Genomic DNA, 23,160 nt, shown 5'->3' with positions numbered 1-23,160 from the left:
ATACTTGGATTCTTGATTCAGGTGCGTCCTTTCATGTAACACCTCATAGGGATTGGTTTACACAGTACTCAGGTGAGGTGCAGGGCACTGTTTATTTGGGAGACAACTATGCATGTGACATTGCAGGTATTGGCAATGTCCAGTTTTCTTTTGCTGATGGTGTGACTTTTGTTTTGCACAAAGTGCGACATGTGCCACAACTCAAGAAGAGTTTGATTAGTACAGGGCAGCTAGATGATGCAGGCTATCACACCACTTTTGGTGATAGTAAGTGGAAAATTTGTAAAGGGGCCCGGATTGTAGCCAAGGGTTGTAAATCGGACACTTTGTATCCTTTGCATGTATCTAGTGTGCGTGACCATGTTGTCACCGTGACCGAGCAACCAAGTGTCTCTTTGTGGCATGGCCGGTTGGGACACATGAGTAAAAGAGGAATGGAAACTCTGTCTCGTTGTGGTTATTTGCCGTGTTTGAGGTATGCTGATTTTTCTCATTGTGAGCACTGTATTTATGGTAAGCACGGTCAAACACCGCACAAAAGGTCACTTTCTTTGAAGTCTGACAGGTTAGACTTAGTGCATTCTGATGTATGTGAAATGCCACAGTTGTCCTTAGGGGGAAAGAAATATTTTGTCTCGTTTATCAATGATGCTACACGTAAGGTGTGGGTGTATCCAATACGTGCTAAAAGCGATGTTTTGGATACTTTCAAGAAGTTTCTTGCGTTTGTTGAGAATCAAACTGACAAGAAGCTTAGGTCTTTGCGCTCAGACAATGGGGGGGAGTATGTATCAAAAGCATTTATTGACTTTTGTGCTACTAAAGGTATTAAAAGAGAGCTCACGGCTCCTTTTAATCCCTCTCAGAATGGAGTTGCAGAGAGGTTGAATCGGACTATCCAAGAGAAAGTTCGGAGTATGCTGTCACATGCTGCATTACCTCATGGTTTTTGGGCAGAAGCTGTGCAAACAGCTATTCACTTGATTAATCGCTCACCTAGCAAGGCTTTGGGTGGAAAGGTGCCTGAGGAGGTGTGGTCTGGCAAGCAACCCTCATATGCACATTTAAGAGTGTTTGGTTGTGAGGCCTATGTTCACATCCGGAGTGAACTGCGCACCAAACTAGAACCAAAGTCTCATAAATGCATTTTCCTAGGATATGGTGAGGATGGTGAAATGGGGTATAGATTATGGGATCCCGCATTACAGAAAATCATACGCAGCAATGATGTCATCTTCAATGAGAATTGCATGCACAAACAGCCCACAAAGGTCGAGGAAGTGCGCCGGGTTGTTTTTCGTGAAGATGTTACATATGGACAGCCAAGAAGGCCCAATGTTCAGCAGCCTTTACATGCTGAAAATGGTGCTGAAAATCAGCCATTAGCTGCTGGAAATCAGCCCCAACAAGTTGCCATTGATGCACCACAGGTAGGGGAACAAGTTGATGCTCCTAGACCGCCCGTTGTTGCGATGCAACCGGCTGAACAGCCTGCCGTTTTTGATGGTTTACAGGCTGAAAATCCACCTGTTATGGATCATTGGGTGCGTAGGTCTACTCGGGTGACAAGGCCCCCCGATAGATATGAACCGTCTTTGGACTATGTCATGCTTACTGATTGTGGTGAGCCGTCTTGCTATAAAGAGGCTATGCAACGGGAAGACAGTAAGAAATGGTTCAAAGCAATGGTTTCGGAAATGCAGTCTTTGGAGAAAAACCATACATGGGACTTGGTTGATTTGCCTAAAGGGCATAAGGCTCTGCCATGTAAATGGGTTTACAAGACCAAGGTCACATCTGATGCTTCTTCTAAGTACAAGGCACGTTTGGTTGCTAAAGGGTACAAGCAAAAGCATGGTGTGGATTTTGATGAGATTTTTTCTCCTGTTGTAAAGCTTGCCACATTACGTCTTGTTTTAGGCCTGGTTGCTTCTGAAGATATGGAGTTAAAGCAAATGGATGTCAAAACAGCGTTTTTGCATAGCGATTTGCTTGAGATGATCTATATGATGCAGCCAGAAGGTTTTGTGTCAAAGGGGCAAGAGAAGAAAGTATGTAGACTCTTGAAGAGCTTGTATGGTTTGAAACAGTCTCCCCGTGCATGGTATCACAAGTTTGATACATTCATGAGGTCTCAAAAATACAAAAGAAGTAATTCTGATCACTGTTTGTATATCAAAACGGCAAGTGATGGATCTCTTCTATTGCTGATTTTGTATGTTGATGACATGCTTATTGCGGGTAACAATGTCACGGAGTTGGATGCACTACAGCAAAGCTTAAAGAATCGCTTTGACATGAAGGATCTTGGTAATGCTAATCATATTTTGGGCATGCGTATCTCTCGAGATAGACTCAACAGGCGTTTGTATCTATCTCAACGAGATTATGTTAATAAGGTGCTACATCGTTTTCATATGGATGGGGGAAAGGCACTTGGTACTCCGCTGCCACCATATGTAAAACTGACTGTACATGACTGCCCAAACACAGATGATATGCGGGCTGAAATGGCCAAGATTCCTTATGCATCAGCCGTTGGCAGTTTGATGTATGCTATGGTTGCTACACGTCCGGACATTGCATTTGCGGTGGGAGTGGTAAGCAGGTACATGAGCAATCCTGGCAAAAAGCATTGGGAAGCAGTGAAGTGTATCTTGAGATACTTGAAAGGCACTAAAGACTTGTGCATTTGTTTTGGGAAGAGTGAGACATCTGTGCATGGCTTTACAGATGCAGATTTTGCTGGACATCCAAATTGCAGGAAGTCTACCTCTGGATATGTGTTTACATTCACAAGAGGTGCAGTTTCTTGGATTTCTAGACTGCAAAAATGTGTTGCTTTGTCTACCACTGAGGCTGAGTATGTGGCTGCCACTGAGGCATGCAAAGAAGCTTTGTGGCTCATGCGTTTGGTAGAAGAGCTTGGCATTAAGTCACCGGTTCCTGTGCTACACTGTGATAGTTAAAGTGCTATTATGCTTGCAAGGAATCCTGTTTTTCATGCCAAGACAAAGCACATAGAGGTGAAGTATCATTTTATCAGGAGTGTGCTTGATGACAAGAGCATTACACTTGTCAAGGTGCACACAGATGACAATCCTGCAGATCTTTTGACCAAGAGTCTTCCAGCAGAGCGGTTTGCATATTGCCGTCAGATGATGGGTGTTGGATGAGTAAGTGCATGATCAGCTGTTGTATCATAGTTAGCTGATTCTTTGATCTCCCAAGGTACATTGCCTTTAGGTGGGAGGTTGTTAGGGAATAAACGCCTAAGTGCTTTGTACTTATAACTTATAAGTTAAAAAGACTTATAAGTGAGGGGGCCCAAGTGTGAATGGCCCCCTAGTCACTTACTCATATACTCAAATGTGAAGCCCAAAAGAAATATAGCGTGGCTTTTCCCAAAAATTCAACGAGCTCTCTCTCTCTCTCACGTTTTCCCTGCGCAAGCTTCTTCTGCTCCACTCTCCCCTTCTCCTTCACTCTCATTGCATAGAACAGCAAGTGGGCTCTCTCTCCTGCTCCCCCACAAAACTCTCAGCCAATGGCCGTTTCACATTGGCCATGCAATGGTCGGGCATTTGTGATTTTAACAAAAAATTAAATAAAAATCAAGGAAAAGAGACCAGCAAATATACATAGTGGTTGTCACAGTTCTCTCTCTCTCTCTCTCTCTCTCTCTCTCTCTCTCTCTCTCTCTCTCTCTCTCTCTCTCTCTCTCGTTTGCCCTAGCCTCCTCCCTAAACATCTTTGCACACTCCCCACAAGGCTGCAGGGCAACGCCTCGCTGGGAGGGGGGGTTAAACCAGGGGAACGGGGACGGGGATCGGAACAACAAAAAAAAAAACAGTTTTTTTGGCATTTTTTGACCTACACACATGCCACACACACAGAGCATCACTTTGACCACAAATTTACACTAAATAGACCAAAGAGCACGAGTCATATAGGCGCAAATGTGCTAATAAAACATTGATGGATACAAAATGAAAAGTGCATGCCACAAGGGCTCAAAAAGCCTAAAGGCTTAGGAGTCAGGACAAGCCTCAAGGATAACAAAAAGTACAAAGGGCTATGTAGTAGGTAAACTCTAGACTCGAGAATGATCAATGATCATCAAACTCAAGAAGTGCTCGCCTACTGAATCTCCATATCGTCGTCGTAGTTGAGGTCGTCATCGACGTATGAGGCCTCGCGAGGCTCGCATTGAGGCTCGAAGTCCTCCTCTAGCTCCTTCAAAAGTGTATCGGCCATAGATGGATTCTGTTGCTAAATTGGCTTTATCTGACATAAAAATAATTCTAAATGAATTATTGGATTTATAAGTGAGAGGGTTCTCGCTTGGAACACCAGGAAAAAATAATTCTAAATGAATTATTGGAATTTTGAGTGAGAGGGTTTTTCTCACTGGAGACATCCGAGTATAGAGTATTCCTAGTGCGTCATTGAAAATAATGACAGGAGCACTGAGAACGGGAATATCTGTAAGGCCACCAAGAACGAGTACTTCTGATGCGTCACATCGGATGGGTGACAGGGAGCATCGGAAAGAAGTATCCGACCATCCGGGAACGGACATCTCTGATGCATCATAGGATAGGTGACATAGAGCATCGTGAAGGGGATTGTACCGTAAGTTCGATAGGAAAGGACTAGGTGATGGGTATTCCTGATGCGTCACAAGGTGGGTGACGGGTGCATCGAAAAGGGGATATCCATAGTCGACGAACTGGAAAGAGGAATACACGTAAAGACGCAAGCACAAGAATAAAGATGGGTTCTGAGAAGCTTTTCTTAAAAAGCGGAAAATTTTAACGAGTTTTTCGGGAAGAGCAAACGCTTTCCTGCAAGGAATCTATGTGTGCATTGCATTTGTGCATGGGGTTGCATCCAGGGACGCCTGGGAAGTGTTGTGAAAGGCATTGTTTTTAACTTATAAGGTTTTATTGAGTTTTTGGGCAGGTTCAGACCAATTTTAAAATATGCCGACTGCCCACTCAATAAGTGGACAGCCACTTAGAAAATAAAGCAGCAAAACTAGCCAGCGAATTCTCTCTTCCTATTTCGGGTAGAACCAAAAAAAAAAACACCCGCAATCTCTACGCGAGCAGCTATTCGTGCCGTGGTCAAGGAGCTATAAAAGCACCACATGCCCTCACTGAAAAGAGGTTGCCAGCGCCAGCAAGAGAAGACTCTGCCGCCAAAAGACGCGAGAGATTGCGAGACTACGAAGCACGGAAGTCGCTTTTCCCGCACAAGAGCGACAAGTATCTATTGTGGATTCGCCATACGAATTGTTGTCGCGTGTTTGCGTGTGTTTGCAGGTACTTCATCACGAAGGAAAGCGAGAAGGCTTCGGCCTACACTTGGGAATTTCGGGAACGGAATTCGGAAATTGTTTGCGGAGTCTCGACTCCGAGTACAAACGGAAAAAGGATTGAGAGCTTGTCTCTCGGATTTCCCTTACGGGAAGGAACGACCATCGAGTCAGAGAATTAGAACGGAGGGGTTTTCTCCGGTTCTTGTGCTTGTAAAAAGATTCTCCCTAATAAAGAATTCTCTTTAAGCGGGGGGACCAGCCCATCTTCTGGTCCCCAGTACTGTGTCGATCTTCTCACTCTCTCTCTCTCTATTTATTTCTCTCTATGTCCTTTGGCTTCAATATTAAGTGATAAATTCTATTTATCCAAGTATATTTTATATTGTTATGCACTCCCGTTTGTGACAGAGGTATCAGAGCATGGTCTCCTCTCTTTCTCTGTAAAGGAGGACTACTCTGGGAAGATACGGGAAGAAGCCATGACAAGCCAAGAGAGATTAAGCAGGCGGAAACTTAAGTCCTGCAGCAAAAGCTCGCAAAGTTGGAAAAAAAAAAATTCTATATGCAAGAAGTCGACACAAGACTTGGGATTCTCTGCGAAGGTGACAAGAGCATGATGCTCAAGAACCTAGAGAATCCAAGGAGCGGAATGCTCGAGATCCTTCAGAATCCAGAAAATATCCATGAACGTCAATCCAGAACTATAGCCATGAAATCCCGTCAATTTCGGGAAGGATATGAAGAAGGTCTTCAGACCTAGGAACACTTCCAATCAAGTTTGATACTTTTGACAGAAGGGAAGATGCCGCGAAAGCTACCGCTTTCATTCGACAGTTTGAAGTTGCCTTTGCAAACGGCAATTTCTGAAAAAGCGTCGAAGGTGAGGCATGTGACCAAACACCTCAAGGGGATTGCAAGTACTTGGTGGTATACCAAAGCTCCTCAAGGAACTTACAACAAGACTTGGATTCAATTCGAGGCTGCATTTTTCGATAAATTTTTTTCCTCTATGCTTTGAGGAAGGCATCCAAGAAGATTGGGGATCGGTTTGCTCAATAGGAACACGAGTGAGTCAAAGCAAGTAGTGGTTCACTCTTGCCAAGGTAGCTCCACTCTCGACCCTCTCTGAGGGAGGAAAGATGAAGAAATTTAACAAAGGACTTTTGCCCGAATTTCGTAAACGCATCTGCAAGATACTTTGCAGCAGATGGTGGAGTCAGCAATAAAAGCTGAAAGTGTACACCTTAGTGTACATAGAATTCAATCCCCGTAGTGGGACGAGAACCATTGAACACAGAAACAACGAATTTTTGTTACCTCTCCTCGAAGGATACATTGCTATCCGGAGAAAGTTTGGAGTAAGGGAATTCAATCTATAACTCCTGAGATTTTGAACAAAAGACCCTCGAACTTTAAGTGAGAGGACAGGTCTTTGATCAAAGTTAAATCTTTGAGGGATTTGAAAACTGCGTATTGCTTTTATGCACGAGATATGCATGTGTCTAACCAGGACAATCACACTCTCAAGTGTTTATGAGAGTAGGGTTGTAACAGACTTGGACACTCCAAGTCAAGAATCAACCGCGACAGCACCAAATAACCACTTCAAAACAATTCACAGATCACAATAGATTTGCACTGGCCCGGCGGAGTTCCGTGCCTAGAGATATTGGCCCCAAAGACTGGCGCCCCTTTCGGTATTTCTTTTTGTATTAATCAATCATCAAAGTACAAGAGAGCGGTTAGGGTTTCACTCTCAGACTCTGCGTCCAGATGCTCTGAGAAGTGAGGCCCTCACCACTAATTTAAAGGTTACAAGGGATGCCCAAAAGCAGAGCCCCAAAAGCTTTTAAAATAAAAAGCATCAGTTCTCTCTCTCTCTCAGAGAGTCTTTTTCTCTTTTTTTTTTTTTTTAAAAGCAAAATTCGCGTCGCTCATCATTTTCCCAAAATATATATATAAAAATAGCCTTCGCGATTTCCGGAAATTAGGGTTTACTGGAATTTTAGGGTTTCTGGCAGAAATTAGGGTTTCTGCTGTCCGCCACGTCATCACTTTGTGACATACCCCCCTCCTGAAAGCATTGTAATCGACCGCGATTATGCCTGCAAAACCGACAAAAGCCATAAACCGTCTTAGCAGACACTGACTGTTAGTACCTACGTACTAGGAACACACATCTAGCACATGTACAAAATTGACAGTCACATCACACGACATCACAGGACATCACCAGACATCACAGGACATCACATGACATTCAACATTCATTCGGATCTTAGACCATGATTTATCGGCAATGTAGCTAGCAATCACATCTAGGTCCAATCTGGACCTCATCGATGTCCGATTGACTAACCCCTATTGCAACCATGTCTATTCGAGATCAAGTAGACCAAAATGCTGCAGTCATTTCGTCTATCATTTCCTGCACTCACAAGAAGTCAAGAACAAGTCAGTATCATAATCAGGAATTCCATTTCATAAAGTCATCCAGCAAAATACTGTCAGCTCTCAGTATCCCTGAAGCTAAAAGAGACATCAGTGACTTTAGTATCAAAATCGAGGCATCTGTTGACAAAGGAGCGGAGTAACTCCCCTCTTGTGCATCCCCCTGCACCAGATCTTCGGCCAAGCTGAGTTTCTGGGTTCCGTTTGGAGTAGACTATGCTAAACCAAAACATCGAGGTAAAGTTTCACAATCCGAGGAGTATCTGCTAGGTCCTCCTCCTCCATCCACTTCGCATCAAATGTAGGAAAGTTCTTGAACTAAACCAAGAACCGCCTTCAGACTTTACCTTTCTTCGTATCATTATGTGCCAAAATCTGTTCGGGAACAAGGATCTCCTCGTTTTCTTCCACTGCGGGTTGCTCATAAGGCTCCCCATCATCAGGCACATCACCCTTAACACGGTTCAAGAGACTCACATGCAATGCATTATGAATCCTCCAAGCATCTGGCAGTTCCAATCGGAAGGAGACATCGTTTATCTTGTCAGTGATCTAGAAAGGTCCATAGTATCACATACTAAGCTTTGGAAAAAGCCTCTCCTTTCCCTTTTTCTTTCGTAGGCGTGCCTTCTCAAAAGTAAGAGCACCCAATCATCCTCCTTCAATCTCAAGTCGCGACGATGACGATCTGCTGCCTTTTTCTGTCGTTCTTGAGACTCCTGCAAAGTCTCGCGAACCTTGGCAAAAGCCGTATCCAAATCTCGCGAATATTCATCCGCTTCAAATATCTAATCTTTCGTGCTCAGGAAGGATGGAACCTTCGCAGCACTTTCAACAATCTCACATGGCGTCTTCCCCGTCGAAGAGTGTATCGTGTTATTATAGGCAAATTCCACCAAAGGTAAGTTCTTTTCCCATTGAGTCTTCTAATCCAAGATACAAGACTTCAATAAATCTAAAATCACTGAATTGGCAATCTCAAATTGCCCGTCAGTCTACAAGTGGAACGATGACGAGAACTGCAACTGCGTGCCAATGTTCTCCCAAATTGCCTTCCAAAACAAACTCATAAATCTAGGGTCTCTGTCGGAGACAATCGTCTCAGACGTGCCATGTAATCGGAAAATCATCGTGATCTTTTTGTGTTCTCGGGAGATCAAAAATGAAATCCATTGCAATACTTTCCCAGGGGTGGGTGGGTACGGTAAAGGCTGTAACAATCCCTGTGCCTTATGCCTGTCAAACTTGACCTTCTGGCATACCAAGCAACTGCGCACAAACTCTTCCACATCCTTTTTGAGTCTCGGCCCAAAGAAGTATTTCTCTACCCCCTTCATGGTGGTAGCAATGCCACGGTGACCCGTAAAAGGTGGACAGTGGCATTCAGTCATAACTTTTTCCCTCAACGGCTGTGTAACGCACAACATAGTCTTTTTCATCAAGTAGCCTTCCCGAAGGGAGTATCCAGCTACTGTATCCCCATCCCGTATCCGTGTGAAAATATCTGCAAAATCTGTATCTGTGGCATACTGATCGACCATATTCTCGAAGCTCCTATGATGTATCGCGGAAATAGCCAGAACCAACGATTTCCGAGACAAAGTATCTGCCACCACATTCTTCTATCCCTCACATGGACAATCTGGAAGTGGAACTGTGACAAGATGTTCGCCCACCGCATCTGCTTTTCCGAAAGCTGCTTTTGTGACAAGAAGTAGCGCAAACTCTGATGGTCTGTAAAGGCAGTAAAATCCGCTCCGAGTAGGTAATGCCGCCACTGAGTAAGAGCGTGGATAACCGCCAAAAGCTCTTTCTCCTAGATCTGTGCTGTCATCTCCGGCCTAGAGAACAAACGGCTCTCGTAAACTGTGACATGGCCTTCTTGCATCAAGACCGCACCCAGACTACGACCACAAGCATCACAATATACTTCAAATGACTTCTGCAAGTCCAGCAAAGTCAAAATAGGTCCCGTGGTCAATTTCTCTTTCAATGTCCGAAAGGCAGTCACCTTTGTGGGTCCCCACGAGAAAGGTACTCCTTTCTGAGTCAAGGTATGCAAAGGGGAAGCAACCTCTGCAAACTTTCGTATGAACCGCCTGTAGTACGAACACAGTCCCAAGAAGCTTCTAGCTTCATGGACATTCCTCAAATCGGACCAATCACAGATAGTCTCTATCTTGGCCAGGTCCATTTGCACTCCTGCTGCTGACACAATGTGTCCCAAAAAGTGTATCTCTCGTAGGAAAAATTCACTTTTCTTTGCATTAATCACTAACGTGTGATCTCGTAATGCTTGAAAGACTTGAAGCAGATGATCTCTATGTTCTGCCTCATTCTTGGAGAAAACAATGATGTCGTCAAAGAAAGTGCCAACAAATAGCCTGTACTCTCGAAAAATCCTGTCCATCATCCGGTTAAATGTCGCAGGAGCATTGGTTAAGCCAAAAGGCATCACCAAAAACTCAAATAACCCAAAAGTCGTCCGAATAGTTGTCTTGTAGACATTTCCTGGCGCTATCCTGATCTGATGATATCCACTCTTCAAGTCAATCCTGCTAAAGCACGAGGATCCCTGTAACCTGTCGAGTATATCATCGATCCTAGGAATCGTAAATCTGTTCTTGATGGTGATTTCGTTGAGAGTGCTATAATCGATGCACATTCTCCAAGATCCGTCTTTCTTCAAAACCAACAACATTGGAGAGCAATACGGTGAAGTACTGGGCTGGACAAGACCCTTTTCCAAGAGGTCTTTCACTGGGTTCATAATCTTTTCATTCTGTACTCGGCTCACACGGTAAGGTGGCCGATTCGGTGGCGTGCTTCCAGGTATCAGATCAATGGTTTGATATGATACCTGGGTTCATAATCTTTTCATTCTGTACTCGGCTCACACGGTAAGGTGGCCGATTCGGTGGCGTGCTTCCAGGTATCAGATCAATGGTTTGATCGTTAGGCCCTCTGAAAAGCAATCGGCATGAGTGTGGAGAAAAATCTTGGCGTTCTTTTGATCAGGTCAAAACATATTCAACCTTTATCCATCGTTCAGTTCTCTTCCAAAAGAATGAGTAAGAAACTGAAGTTCATCAAGTACAATCTCTAAGCCCTTCATTTATCAAAGTCGCTTTCTCGACCCGGTAGTCAACCACGGCGTAGTTCTTGTGGTACCAAGGGATCCCGAGTAGAACGTCACTCGCGTGCCCTGAACACCCTTGTCATTGCAAACAAAGTTTGCCAATGCTCGGTGTAATGGCAACATCCCATCCGGGTGCCAGTCGAACTACCTCCGCCTATGGCGTCAGTTTGTTGGGCGTAATTTCCAAATCGAGCCGCCAATTCCAAGTGAAAAGAAGTTGGCCTTGGCTCCTTCAAAAGAGCTTCCTGATCCTTCACTTTGCCCCAAAAGCGGCAAAGTTTGTACTTTCATTCATTAGATTCGGTGCAGGTCTCACGCCATGTGGTACCACTTCTGCTTTTCAATCTACCTTTTCTACCACATTCCTCAACTGCTCTCGAACTCTCAGACCTGTGGTCATCTTTATCATTCTGTTCTTTCTGTGCCTTTTTAGGGCACTTCGCGGAGATATGTCCATGTTCCCCGCATCCAACGCACTTCCTCTCTCGGATGAAGCGAGCTCTCTCCTCAGGAGTAAGCTTGGGTCGTGCATCTTTTTTTCTCTGGGTTGCTCTTTTTCTTTCTACTTTCATTCCCAGAAGTCTGTTCGGCTCGTTGTGTCATGGCCTCATCTGTGGGGTAGGTCAGACTGCCAGAGTGAATGGCAAAGCCCCGCTTCGCATGACTCATCAACTCCTGAATAGAAGTTGACTTCTTTTCCAAGCAGTGATCTCGGATCTCTGTAGGTAGACCCAAGGTAAACCGCTCAATCTGTTCTCTGAACGAGATCTTCTTGAATGAAGAGGCGGGTAGAAAAGAGCTCCAGAATCTTTCACAATAAGCATTGATTGTATCTTTCTTGGTCATCCGAAGATGGTTCCAAGCAGCTCGTACATCTCGTTCATATTCTTGCGTCAATCAAGAAGAAATAAAAAGCTTCTTAAATTTCAGCCATTTAAGTGGCGCACTCTTGTTAAAAGAAGCGTGGACCACCAAGTACGAGCATTCCCCTTAAGGTAAGAGGTAGCTCTCCAAATCTTGGAGTGCTCTGAATAGCGTCCTCCCGCGAAAGCGATGTCAAACTGCTGTATAAAAGACAAAGCCTTCGAAGCATCTGAGTATCCTGAAAAAGTATCAAACTTGATCGAGTGGCCACCTTCCTTAAACTCTCGCACTTTCTTGCTTTTATCTTCGAGAAAGTCATACTGGTTGGCTTTGTAAAAATTCTTCTTGTTCGCATAAAACTTTCCGTCATCGGAATCTGAGCTGTCTGTAGACGAGTCCTCAGTAGAACTGTCAGTCTCTCGGCGAGATGTAGCCTTCTTTGCCTTTTTCTTGCCCTTTCGAAGCTTTGTTTCTTGCTTCGCTTTTTACCTTTTCTGTCTTCTTCGCTCGAATCTGAAGAGCTAGAAGAACTGTCAGAAGAAGAAGAAGAAGAAGAACTGGGTACTCCTTCAAATCGAACACTCTTCTTCTGTTTCTTTGCCTTGTCAAAAGTCGATTGACGACCCAAATATCCCGGGAAGTCAGTACCTTTCTTCTGCTTTTTGCCGTGCTTTTTGTCTTTCTTTTGCACGTCGAAAAGCTGAGCAATCCGTGCATCAACCACGTTCTCCAGTTCCTTCTCCGTATATTTCTTGGAGACAGAAGGTTTCTTGAGAGCGGATTTCGGGAGTGGTGTTGTGGTTCTCTGCCACTCCGTCTGTACCTCTTCCAAAGAGGTCTCGTTCATATATTTTGCCATCTTCGGATCCTTGGCAAAATTGAGCATCATCTTTGTTGCATCGCCAATCAATTGACGACGCTCCATCTCTCTTTGCTCCGCCTGAGTAGGCCGAGGCGGGCCATACTCTCTGTCTGAATCTTCGTTGTGATCTCAGCCCGCATCTCCAGATGCAGGGGGAGTCGACTGATCATTGCCTGAAGCCATAGGTGCCGCGGAAAAAAAAATTCGGGGATCGGATTTCCCGTCGAAGAGAAATCGGCTGTGCTCTGATACCACTGTAACAGACTTGGACACTCCAAGTCAAGAATCAACCGCGAAAGCACCAAATAACCACTTCAAAAAAATTCACAGATCACAATAGATTTGCATTGGCCCGGCGGAGTTTTGTGCCTAGAGATATTGGCCCCAAAGACTGGCAACCCTTTCGGTATTTCTTTTTGTATTAATCAATCATCAAAGTGAAAGAGAGCGGTTAGGGTTTCACTCTCAGACTCTGCGTCCAGATGCTCTGAGAAGTGAGGCCCTCACCACTAATTTAAAGGTTACAAGGGATGCCCAAAAGCAGAGCCCCAAAAGCTTTTAAAATAAAAAGCATCAGTTCTCTCTCTCTTAGAGAGTCTTTTTCGCTTTTTTTTATTAAAAAAAAGCAAAATTCGCGTCACTCATCATTTTCCCAAAAAAAAAATTATAGCCTCCGCGATTTCCGGAAATTAGGGTTTCTTGCAGAAATTAGGGTTTTTGTTGTCCGCCACGTCATCACTTTGTGACAAGGGTTGAGTCAAAACATTGTTTTATACGATGAATTGCTTTGCTTAACCATCCGGAAGGTCAACTATTGATCTCGTATCCGGTAGTTCACAAACAAATTACCTGCTATTGCGGGTAGGACGGCAGAAAGGAAGGAACCATTCCGAGCTTTCAACCAAGAAAAGCTTTCACTAAGCTTATGAACCAACACCCCCTACCCGGTCAGGGAAGACATGGTAGTGCTTTTCGCACAAGTGAATGAACACTCTCTTTGAGGTTTTGCTCTAAGGTCGAGCCAAGGGATCGTCAGGTGAGCATCTTCGCTCTAAGGATCTTACGAAGGGAAGGCAATTTCCCAGGTTCACCAAAACTTTTAACACAACTTAAGTATTATGTACACTTTTGAGTACATGGATAACACACAAAGATGCAGACCTATGCCAAGGAACTCGACGAGTTTGTTATACTCTCTTGAGCGCCTTTTTGCGCGCAAGGATATTCCGACACGAGAATCTCTATTTGAGATGTGTTCGGTAGAAGGAATTTGAGTTTCTCTACGGAGAAGAGGTTTTCTGATGGTAGTTGATCATTGAGTACGCTATGTGCCTTTACCAGTACAGTAGCAACTTTTGGTTGCGGTATATGTTTCTCCATGAGCAGGTCAAGTAGCATTTACACGCTGCTGTAATAAATTCGAACTATTCTGTTCGTAAGAATATAATCCGCCAACCGTTTCAAAATGGTAAGAATTACATATGGGAGAACATCCCTGAGAATCAAAGAGGGATCGCTCTATAGTGAACCGGGTTTGAACATACGTTCACAAAATGCTATGGCTAGAATTCTATCTGCCTGAGATTTTGCAAGACGTCATTGATGCTCGCAAGGTGAATCATTTTTTTATGATTTTGTAAGTAAGAGACGCTAATGGGTGTCGGGAAAACACTGTTGGTGGTAATAACTCGCAGGAGGAAAAAGATTGGAAGGAAGTGCCGCCGTGCACAAAGAATCTTCGGATTGGAACCGCCCACCTACGTTGAGCGACGGCCCGGAACACAGAACCTTCTTTAAGGTGATCGCAAACTTTGTTTGTGAAAGAAAGACATCAAACTTAATGCTCTATGATTTGGGCATTCCCTATGTTGGAGGACACAAGAGGTTTAATACCCTCTGGACTAACAGCGCAGGATTATGCGCAAGGACAGATCCCAACCCTATGTGTCTGTGGACAAGCTACACCACAGCAAGGTTCAGTCACTTCAATCAAGTCTAGATTAGCAGTGATCTGGCACTTTTGTGAGTCTATTCGTAGACCGTGCATGCCCAGTCACTTAGCATAGATGCATATCCTCCGGTTGCACACAGCATGATCATCGGAATTCCCATCAGAATCCATTAGCATCAGTTAGGGGAATTTTCCAGTGCATTTAGCCTATTTTCCTATTTATTGGGATTTTCACTTATTATTTTTAAGTGACTTTCCAACAAAAGTAGGTAGGGCAATTTTGCTAAGTTAATATATAAGCAAACCAAAGTTCACACTTTCTGGCAGAAGAGGCAGCACGAGCTTCCCGCTCAACAGGCAACTTCTCAGCAGTACCCCCCCTCATGACCCCCCATCGACATACCCCCATCTCTCCCTTGGCGTTTCCCCCACAGCCAGCATCGCCTACAGATACCACTTGTCTGGCGTTTTCCCTCCCTAGCAAGATCGCCATCAAAGCTTGGAATCTGGCGTTTTTACCTGACCTCCATTAGCGTTTTCAGCTCCCACTAACGCTAGGCATTGACAGCATCAACTCAACATTCTGTGGAGTTTTACCAGCACAAAGACCTCAGCTTGATAGCGTTTTTGCAGCAGGTTAGTAAGCCTTTGAAAACGCTGCCCTATCTTGCAGATTTGCAGCAGCCTTAGACCTGCAGCATCAGCGTTTTTTATCAGCAAAATTCAGCATTGGAAAACGCAGGTTTTCAGCAGTTAGATCAGTAGTAGATCAGCCCTATCAGGTTGCAGATTGTTCCCCAAGTTTAGTCCAAGAAAAACGCAGCCAAAACAGTCATTTTCAGCCACCAATACAGTCCCCGAATTCAGCGAATAGAAGAACTCAGATTTCAGCCATCAAGTCGTCGTCGTCATCACCGTCGTCGTCATCGGCATAGTCCCATTGCATCAGTCCATTGCATACGCATTGTACACTTTTGTGCAATCAAGTAAACCACTCTCGTCGGTAAACCACTCTCGCCGACGAGAGTGGGGCCTTCGGAGGAGGGTTTTACAACCTCTCGGTGTCATATCTCTTCTCTCTCCTCCTCTCAGTCTCATTCACTTGCACGCACAATATCCACTCACTTTGTTCGTGACCACAGCACTCTACAAGACGGAAGGCTCTCTCCTTCCCTAAGAACTAAAAGGAACCTTGAGCAGTAAAGATCACTAATCTTCAGAAATACAACATTCATTCCGCTGCACCTTACAGACATAGACCTAAATTGATTTTTAGGAGGATTATTCTTCTCGGGATTGAGAAGGTGGAATTGAGTTAACAGATTCTTGGAAAGACGAATGACGAGTTCTTACATGGCTCGTAAATTTGATGAATGGTGAAGGATATCCTCGAAGTACTAGAGGAAGGACATGAACTGGTAAGGTAAGTATTGAATTATGAAATTTTGTTTAATTTACTTTTTAAGTTCTGTACTAAGAAAGGACCAACTCAACTCACCACTGAGCAAGATTTGGAATTTTTCCGGCTTCTCCCCGGCAGTTCAGTTGGCCCTCTATAGTTGAGGACAACTGTTTATAAGTGAGAGGGATGTTGCTAAATTGGCTTTATCTGACATAAAAATCATTCTAAATGAATTATTGGATTTATAGGTGAGAGGGTTCTCGCTTGGAACACCAGGAAAAAATAATTCTAAATGAATTATTGGAATTTTAAGTGAGAGGGTTTTTCTCACTGGAGACATCCGAGTACAGAGTATTCCTAGTGCGTCATTGAAAATAATGACGGGAGCACTGAGAACGGGAATATTTGTAAGGCCACCAGGAACGGGTACTTCTGATGCGTCACATCGGATGGGTGACAGGGAGCATTGGAAAGAAGTATCCGACCATCCGGGAACGGACATCTCTGATGCGTCATAGGATAGGTGACATAGAGCATCGTGAAGGGGATTGTACCGTAAGTTCGGTAGGAAAGGACTAGGTGATGGGTATTCCTGATGCGTCACAAGGTGGGTGACGGGTGCATCGAAAAGGGGATATCCATAGTCGAGAGGAAATCCGAACTGGTAAGAGGAATACACGTAAAGACGCAAGCACAAGAATAAAGATGGGTTCTGAGAAGCTTTTCTTAAAAAGCGGAAAATTTCAACGAGTTTTCCGGGAAGAGCAAACGCTTTCCCATGAGGAATCTATGTGTGCATTGCATTTGTGCATGTGGTTGAATCCAGGGACGCCTGGGAAGTGCTGTGAAAGGCATTGTTTTTAACTTATAACGTTTTATTGAGTTTTTGGGCAGGTTCAGACCAATTTTAAAATATGCTGGCCGCCCACTCAATAAGTGGGCAACCACTTAGAAAATAAAGCAGCAAAACCAGCCAGCGAATTCTCTCTTCTTATTTCGGGTAGAACCAAAAAAAAAAAAAAAAAACGGCCGCAATCTCTATGCGAGCAACTATTCGTGCCGTGGTCAAGGAGCTATAAAAGCACCACATGCCCTCACTGAAAAGAGGTTGCCAGCGCCAGCAAGAGAAGACTCTGCCGCCAGAAGACGCGAGAGATTGCGAGACTATGAAGCACGGAAGTCGCTTTTCCCGCACAAGAGCGACAGGTATCTATTGTGGATTCGCCATACGAATTGTTGTCGCGTGTTTGCGTGTGTTTGCAGGTACTTCATCGCGAAGGAGAAGCGAGAAGGCTTCGGCCTACGCTTGGGAATTTCGGGAACAGAATTCGGAAATTGTCTGCTGAGTCTCGACTCCAAGTACATACGGAAAAAGGATTGAGAGATTGTCTCTCGGATTTCCCTTACGGGAAGGAACGACCATCGAGTCAGAGAATTAGAACGGAGAGGTTTTCTCCGTTTCTTGTGCTTGTAAAAAGATTCTCCCTAATAACGAATTCTCTTTAAGGGGGGGGGCCAGCCCATCTTCTGGTCCCAGTAGTGTGTCGATCTTCTCACTCTCTCTCTCTCTCTCTCTATTTATTTCTCTCTATGTCCTTTGGCTTCAATATTAAGTGATCAATTCTATTTATCCGAGTATATTTTATATTGTTATGCGCTCCCGTTTGTGACAAATTCTCTTGTGCCATCTCCCACTCAGTGAAGGGATCTGCCTTGTGCGTGACGCTCTTGGCAAGCATGCGCAAGTTAGCCCTCACAAACACCAAATCATTGGCCCTCTCGACCCCAAGGCGATTCCTCTTCTTAGAGGCAATGTGGCTGTACACACTCCATAGTTGCTCCAAGCAGCTAGTGGTACATGCTTGGCTAAGGACACGAACAACCAAGCGCTGCAAATGTGGGCCATCTCCTCCATAGTCCTCCCACCACAAAACTGAGCCAATCTTGTTGCGATCAACCTGTGCATCTACACATCCATAGGAGCCCTTCTTTTGCCTGTAGTTGAGTAGCTCGTCTCTAATCTTGCCCCTAGTGTCACTGCTAGGCTCAAGGCGCTCCAATGCAAGCCGACATCCTTTGCTCACGTCCTTGTCGGTCTCTTGACGCCTTCCCTGAAACTTAGAGTCAAGCACATTAGCTGCCGCATGAAGTGGAGAGTAGTATCCATTCCACCTCGACTCACACAAGCCATGAATCTCCGCATACTGAACAGGGTCAGGCACAAGCTTCTCAAGTGCCTCTATCATCCGATTCATGGCTTTGTAGACTTTGCCAATGCATGGCTGCAAGCCATCCACAACTCGAAGTAGGTGTAGAATAGGCTTGACCATGGCGTCAAGAGTCTTCACCTCCTCCCACCAAGCGGCGTCGTCGGCCCATTCTCGGCATTTCAATCTTGTTGCTGATGTAGACTCCGGCATGGCCTGGAACTCATCAGTAAGAAAGAGGCCCCTTAAGGCTCCACCACATGTAGACAAGCGGGCCTAGCATAAGCCAATTGAATGCAAATCTTGTCTCTGAATATTTGAGCGAGGACAAGTGGCTCCTCTTTGAGAACTCATGGTGCACCTTTTGATGGTTGAGCACAAAGGAGACAATTCGAGAGGCGTCACCAATGGTTGGCGAAATCCATGACAAGTTCCCTATGTCCTTAAGGAGGTTATTGAGGCAATGCACCATGCAAAATGTGACATGGATGCTGGGATACATGCCCTCAATGATAGCGCCGGCTGCCCTATTTGACGCCTCTCCATTTGCAACCATACAAAGGACATTCTCCGGGCCGGTGATCTCTATGGTGCTTGTCCACTCCGCAGCAAGCATCTCCGCGGCCTTGCCACTGTCGGATGCATCATGTGACTCCACAAAGTACATCTCTCCCCGAGAGTAGGCCACCACTCCGTGGATGGACCGCTTGCGAGTGTCGCTCCATCCATCTACAAGGAGAGAGACGCCATTGGTCTCCCACAAATCCTTTGTTGCTTGGGCCGCTTGCTCCACGGCAAGCTTCTCTTTGTCAAGGAGGGTGGTGCGAAGCCTCCCCGATGAAGGTGGCACATAAGAGGAGCCATATCCCCCTATTTTCATAACCATGGTTCAAAAGTATGGAGATCTATCCACACAAAATAGAGCATGTTGTGTTAGTATGGAGAGTCGAGAGTCGAGACCCCATAATGAATACAAAATGGGAGATTGCAATGTGCATATGCCAAGGGAAACTCACCGCGAAGCATGAAAGGCAATGTGCTCGTGGAAGAAGAATCGGGCAACCGACCTATCCACCGCTTCCTTCAATTTAGGATTCCAATTTTCGTTGAGGGTGCTTTGGCGACGCGCAACGGAAGAGGACGGTGTAGATGCATCTGTCTTGAGCGCTTGAGAGGTGTCGTCAAGGTTGGCTTCCTTTGTTCTCGCGGTGTCGCCCCTCTTGGCTGCTTCTGCAACCTCATACACCGTGAGCTTCTCAAGAAGCCCCAACCTCTTCTCGAGAGATACTCGAGGGAAAAACTTCACCTTGTGACCGGATTCATGAAGAAGATGGGCTCGCACTTTGTTTGCACCACCCATTCTCTTGTACGGGCATAGCTTGCACGTCCATGGTCTTGCACCGCCACCTTTACCACGCATGCTAGAGTCGACTTCATCCCACTACGACCATGTTTGCACGGCGGGCCTCCTTCGAGAAAAGCCGGCTTGAGAAGTGGAGTTAGCTTGAGATGACATGATGGTGGAGAAAGAGTAGAGCTAATAGCTTAGAGGAGAGCTTGTGTGGAGAGAGTAGAGGAGAGCTTCAAAGTTGAGAGGGTAGAAGAGGGAGAGAGTGGAGACTCAAGGGTAGAGCTCGAGTGCTTGTAGGTAGACCATAAGACTCTAGAGTCTAGAGTCTAGTGTCTAGTGTGTAGATAGTCGAAGGTAGACCGTAGAGAGGAGAGCTTGAGGGAAGAGGAGGCCCAAGGGTGCTTTTATAGCCTCCAAGGGCCAAACCCCTCCAAAAAAAGTGAACGTTGGCTGCAAATGAACGTTGAAAACGGTCATTTTTGTCAAATTCTAAATTTTTTGCCGGTCATCTCCGTCTATTCCCGGCCGTCCCCGTCAGTCCACGGTCTGGCAACGTGCGACCCCACCCGTCGGTTGATTTTCCGACCGTTCCCCTGCGTCCCCTGCTGTCCCCGGCCCGGTTTCAGCATTCCCCGGCCCTAGGCCCCGTCCCCCTCGTCCCCTGTAACTATGTCAAGAACGCCAACTACAATATTTCTCAGCCTCAGTGAGAATTGGGGGACTTCCGTCACCTTGGTGCCCTGACGAGGGCACACTAGAAGGTGCGATCACCAAGCTCAACGACATCCACCAACCAATCACCATCGAGCCCAACACAGTCTCTTGGATCAATGACACAAATAGACGTGTGCCACTTGAGCACTGCATCATCACCTTCAAGACAAAGGAGGAGCGGATGAAGCTATTACGCCAATCCCGCCTCCTCAAGGGAACCAAGTTTTGGATAGAAGAGGAATAGACTACCAACCAGCTGAGACTCAAGGCAAGCGAGCTCAAGAAGATACACAAAGCCCGCAAGCAAGGTAAATGGGCTATCTACCGGGGTGGTAAAGCAATCCAAGAGTATTGGACTCCCAAACCGACCCCTCCATCCCTTGACCCACCCTAAGTTTTTTCCTTAGTTTTTTTTAATGTTTTGTTTTACCCTATCGATGGTCCAGACTTTACTTGATATGTATCCCACTTCTTCACTTGAAAGGAATTGTTGTACTGTTTTTGTTTTGGTCCCATAGGTCATAAATTGTGACCTCAATGGACGATAATTCTCTCTCTCTCTCTCTCTCTCTCTCTCTCTCTCTCTCTCTCTCTCTCTCTCTCTCTCTCTCTCTCTCTCTCTCTCAGCATATTTGAAGAAAAAGCATGGCAAGAAATACCTGGGCTGCAACAAGACCACTGATATGAGCCATGTCACACATCAGAATTGCACCACATCTATCTGCAATATCACGGAATTTAGAGTAGTCCCATTCACGGGGGTAAGCACTGGCTCCACAGATAAGGAGTTTTGGTCTATATGTAAGTGCAATGCGCTCTAAGTCAGTGAAATCAATGTACCCAGCGGAGTTCACTCTGTAAGGAAAACTCTCAAAGAAAATAGAAGCCCCTGACACCTTCTTTCTACTGGGGGTATAATAACCATGACTTAAATGACCTCCTGAGGGCGAATCCAAACCCATTATTCGGTCTTTGGGCTGTAAAAGAGCTGTATAAACTGCAAAATTTGCTGTTGTACATGAGTAGGGTTGTACATTGACCCCCCACATAGAAGGTTCAAGATGAAATGCCTTCAACGCTCGTTCAATGCACAGGTTTTCTATCTGGTCAATGTTTTCATTACCGCAATACAGCCTTGCACCTGGCATGCCCTCAGAGTACTTGTTAGTAAGATGGCTACCAAGTGCTTCAATAACTGCTTGAGAAGTATAATTTTCAGATGCCACGAGCTCGATAGTTTTACATTGCCTTTGCTTCTCCTTTTCCATGATGACCCAAAGATGAGGATCTACATGTGGTAACTGCTTGTTTCCCCATGCCTGAACTGAAAGACGTCGTGCAGCTAAATCTGCTGCCTGTGTAGGATCATAAAAAGCACTTGGCCTGGAGGAATTCAAATTCGGGACCCCAGAATTTGCATGTGACTGAGTGGCTTGCTGAGCATTGATTATGCCATGCCAGCTACTTTGAGCAGGTAAATTAACACTCGGAATGGGCTTCTGTATGGGAGATTGAGAGGCAATATCTACTGCTGCGGGACTTGGTTCCATATTCCGCTCATGAGAGCTATGCTGGGGTAAGAATGTGTGATATGGTTGAAAATCCTTTTTGCTCTTCTTCAGAACCTGTACGTGCTCTGATGCATGGGCCGGGTTTTCTCTGACAATAGCTGCAGGATTGGGGTGGTGGTGTGAATTTGGCTGCATTGCAGAGTAGGTTCCATAATGAGGGTTCTCTTGCGCATGTGTCGCGTGAAGAGGTAAGGGGTGAAAAGGTAAACTGTGCTCTAGGGGACCACGTATGCTGGTAAATTTAGAAGAAACCCCATGCATGCTTGGGCTAGAGGAAGGCCCATTCATGCTAAAGCTGGAAGAGTGCCCATTACCACTAACACTGGAAGTAGGGGTTCCTGGATGCTTTGAATCAGAAGCCTCCATGTCTGCTAGAAGACATTAACCTTAATTCGTAGAGCCCAATTTGTCTTGACTTCTCCGCCAGAGCAGGCTGTTGTATGCGCGCTCAGAAACCTCTCAAATGCAGAAACTTCAAGTCTTCACTAACAATGTGCTGCACGAAAGAGAGCATCTCACCTGCGCTCGAATGGAATACTAGAAGCCAATGATGATCCTTGAACGTCCAACACCGATGTCCCTTGACGCACAATTCTGTGAAAATCTCGAGCACCCAAAATATGGCAAGTGTCCATATGGGAATGTCTTTCTTGTTATGACCAGGGGGGTATGCACCATTTTGACCAGGCCTTTACTTTGCATCATCCAATCACCTCGGGCTTGCCAAAAACGATTTTCCTAACCGAAGAAAGCAAGGGCACCATTGAAAGTCTTGAGGTTTTAAGGTCGAATTTTGCCGACTTGAGCTCGCAAAATTTTTCTAGAAGGTTGATGGGCTTGGCAACAGGTGTCACCAAGTCCACCCTTCCCGCATAAGGCACTCTCTCTCACCCAAGTGTGGTAGATTGGTTATGCCATTTCCCTCTTGAATAACAGGTCTTGAGTTCAACTCTCCTCGTCGGATAGATCTTTAAGGTCTCTTCCGATAGTTTCCTACGACGTTAAAACTCTCTTCTTCTTCTTCTTCTTCTTCTTCTTCTTCTTCTTCTTCTTCTTCTTCTCACTCTCTCTGCTTCCCCCCATTTACGGAGTTCCAAAACGGCGCCACCTCTCTCCCTCTCCCCCCACGAAGATTCTGGTGGGTTGCTCGGTATTCCAGGTGGTAGATGACGCTTCCATGAAGGATGGGTTATATCAACCTCAGCTCCGCTCGAGCGCAATTACTTCCTACACATATGAGAGAGAGAGAGAGAGAGAGATGTTGCTTGCGTAGTCGGCTGGTGGGCTTGGGGCTTTTGGCTTCGGTTGTGAGCTTGCGTAGAGAG

At 45.4% G+C, this 23,160-nt stretch overlaps 1 protein-coding gene across 4 annotated transcripts in view; it reads right to left on the bottom strand.

Annotated features, from left to right (window-relative positions):
- The window catches only part of LOC147465478 (serine hydroxymethyltransferase 4-like), a 53,572-nt gene extending 31,100 nt beyond the window's left edge, over positions 1-22,472 (bottom strand). The window contains exons 1-2 of one of the 4 annotated variants that reach the window (XM_086520386.1): positions 22,355-22,461; positions 20,924-22,268 (exon numbers count right to left, since the gene is read on the bottom strand). In XM_086520386.1, the coding sequence (XP_086376512.1) occupies positions 20,924-22,201 (1,278 nt within the window). In that variant the 5' untranslated portion in view covers positions 22,202-22,268; positions 22,355-22,461. Of the gene's footprint in view, positions 1-20,923 lie in introns of all 4 variants that reach the window. The other 3 variants (XM_086520394.1, XM_086520409.1, XM_086520401.1) reach the window with 3 other exon arrangements.
- Positions 22,473-23,160: the final 688 nt, after the last annotated feature.

The sequence above is a fragment of the Adiantum capillus-veneris genome, chromosome 1 (assembly GCF_014529385.1).
Source record: "Adiantum capillus-veneris isolate H3 chromosome 1, ASM1452938v2, whole genome shotgun sequence".
In the NCBI taxonomy this organism is placed as follows: domain Eukaryota; kingdom Viridiplantae; phylum Streptophyta; class Polypodiopsida; order Polypodiales; family Pteridaceae; genus Adiantum; species Adiantum capillus-veneris.
This window is presented reverse-complemented; position numbering and strand designations above follow the sequence as displayed.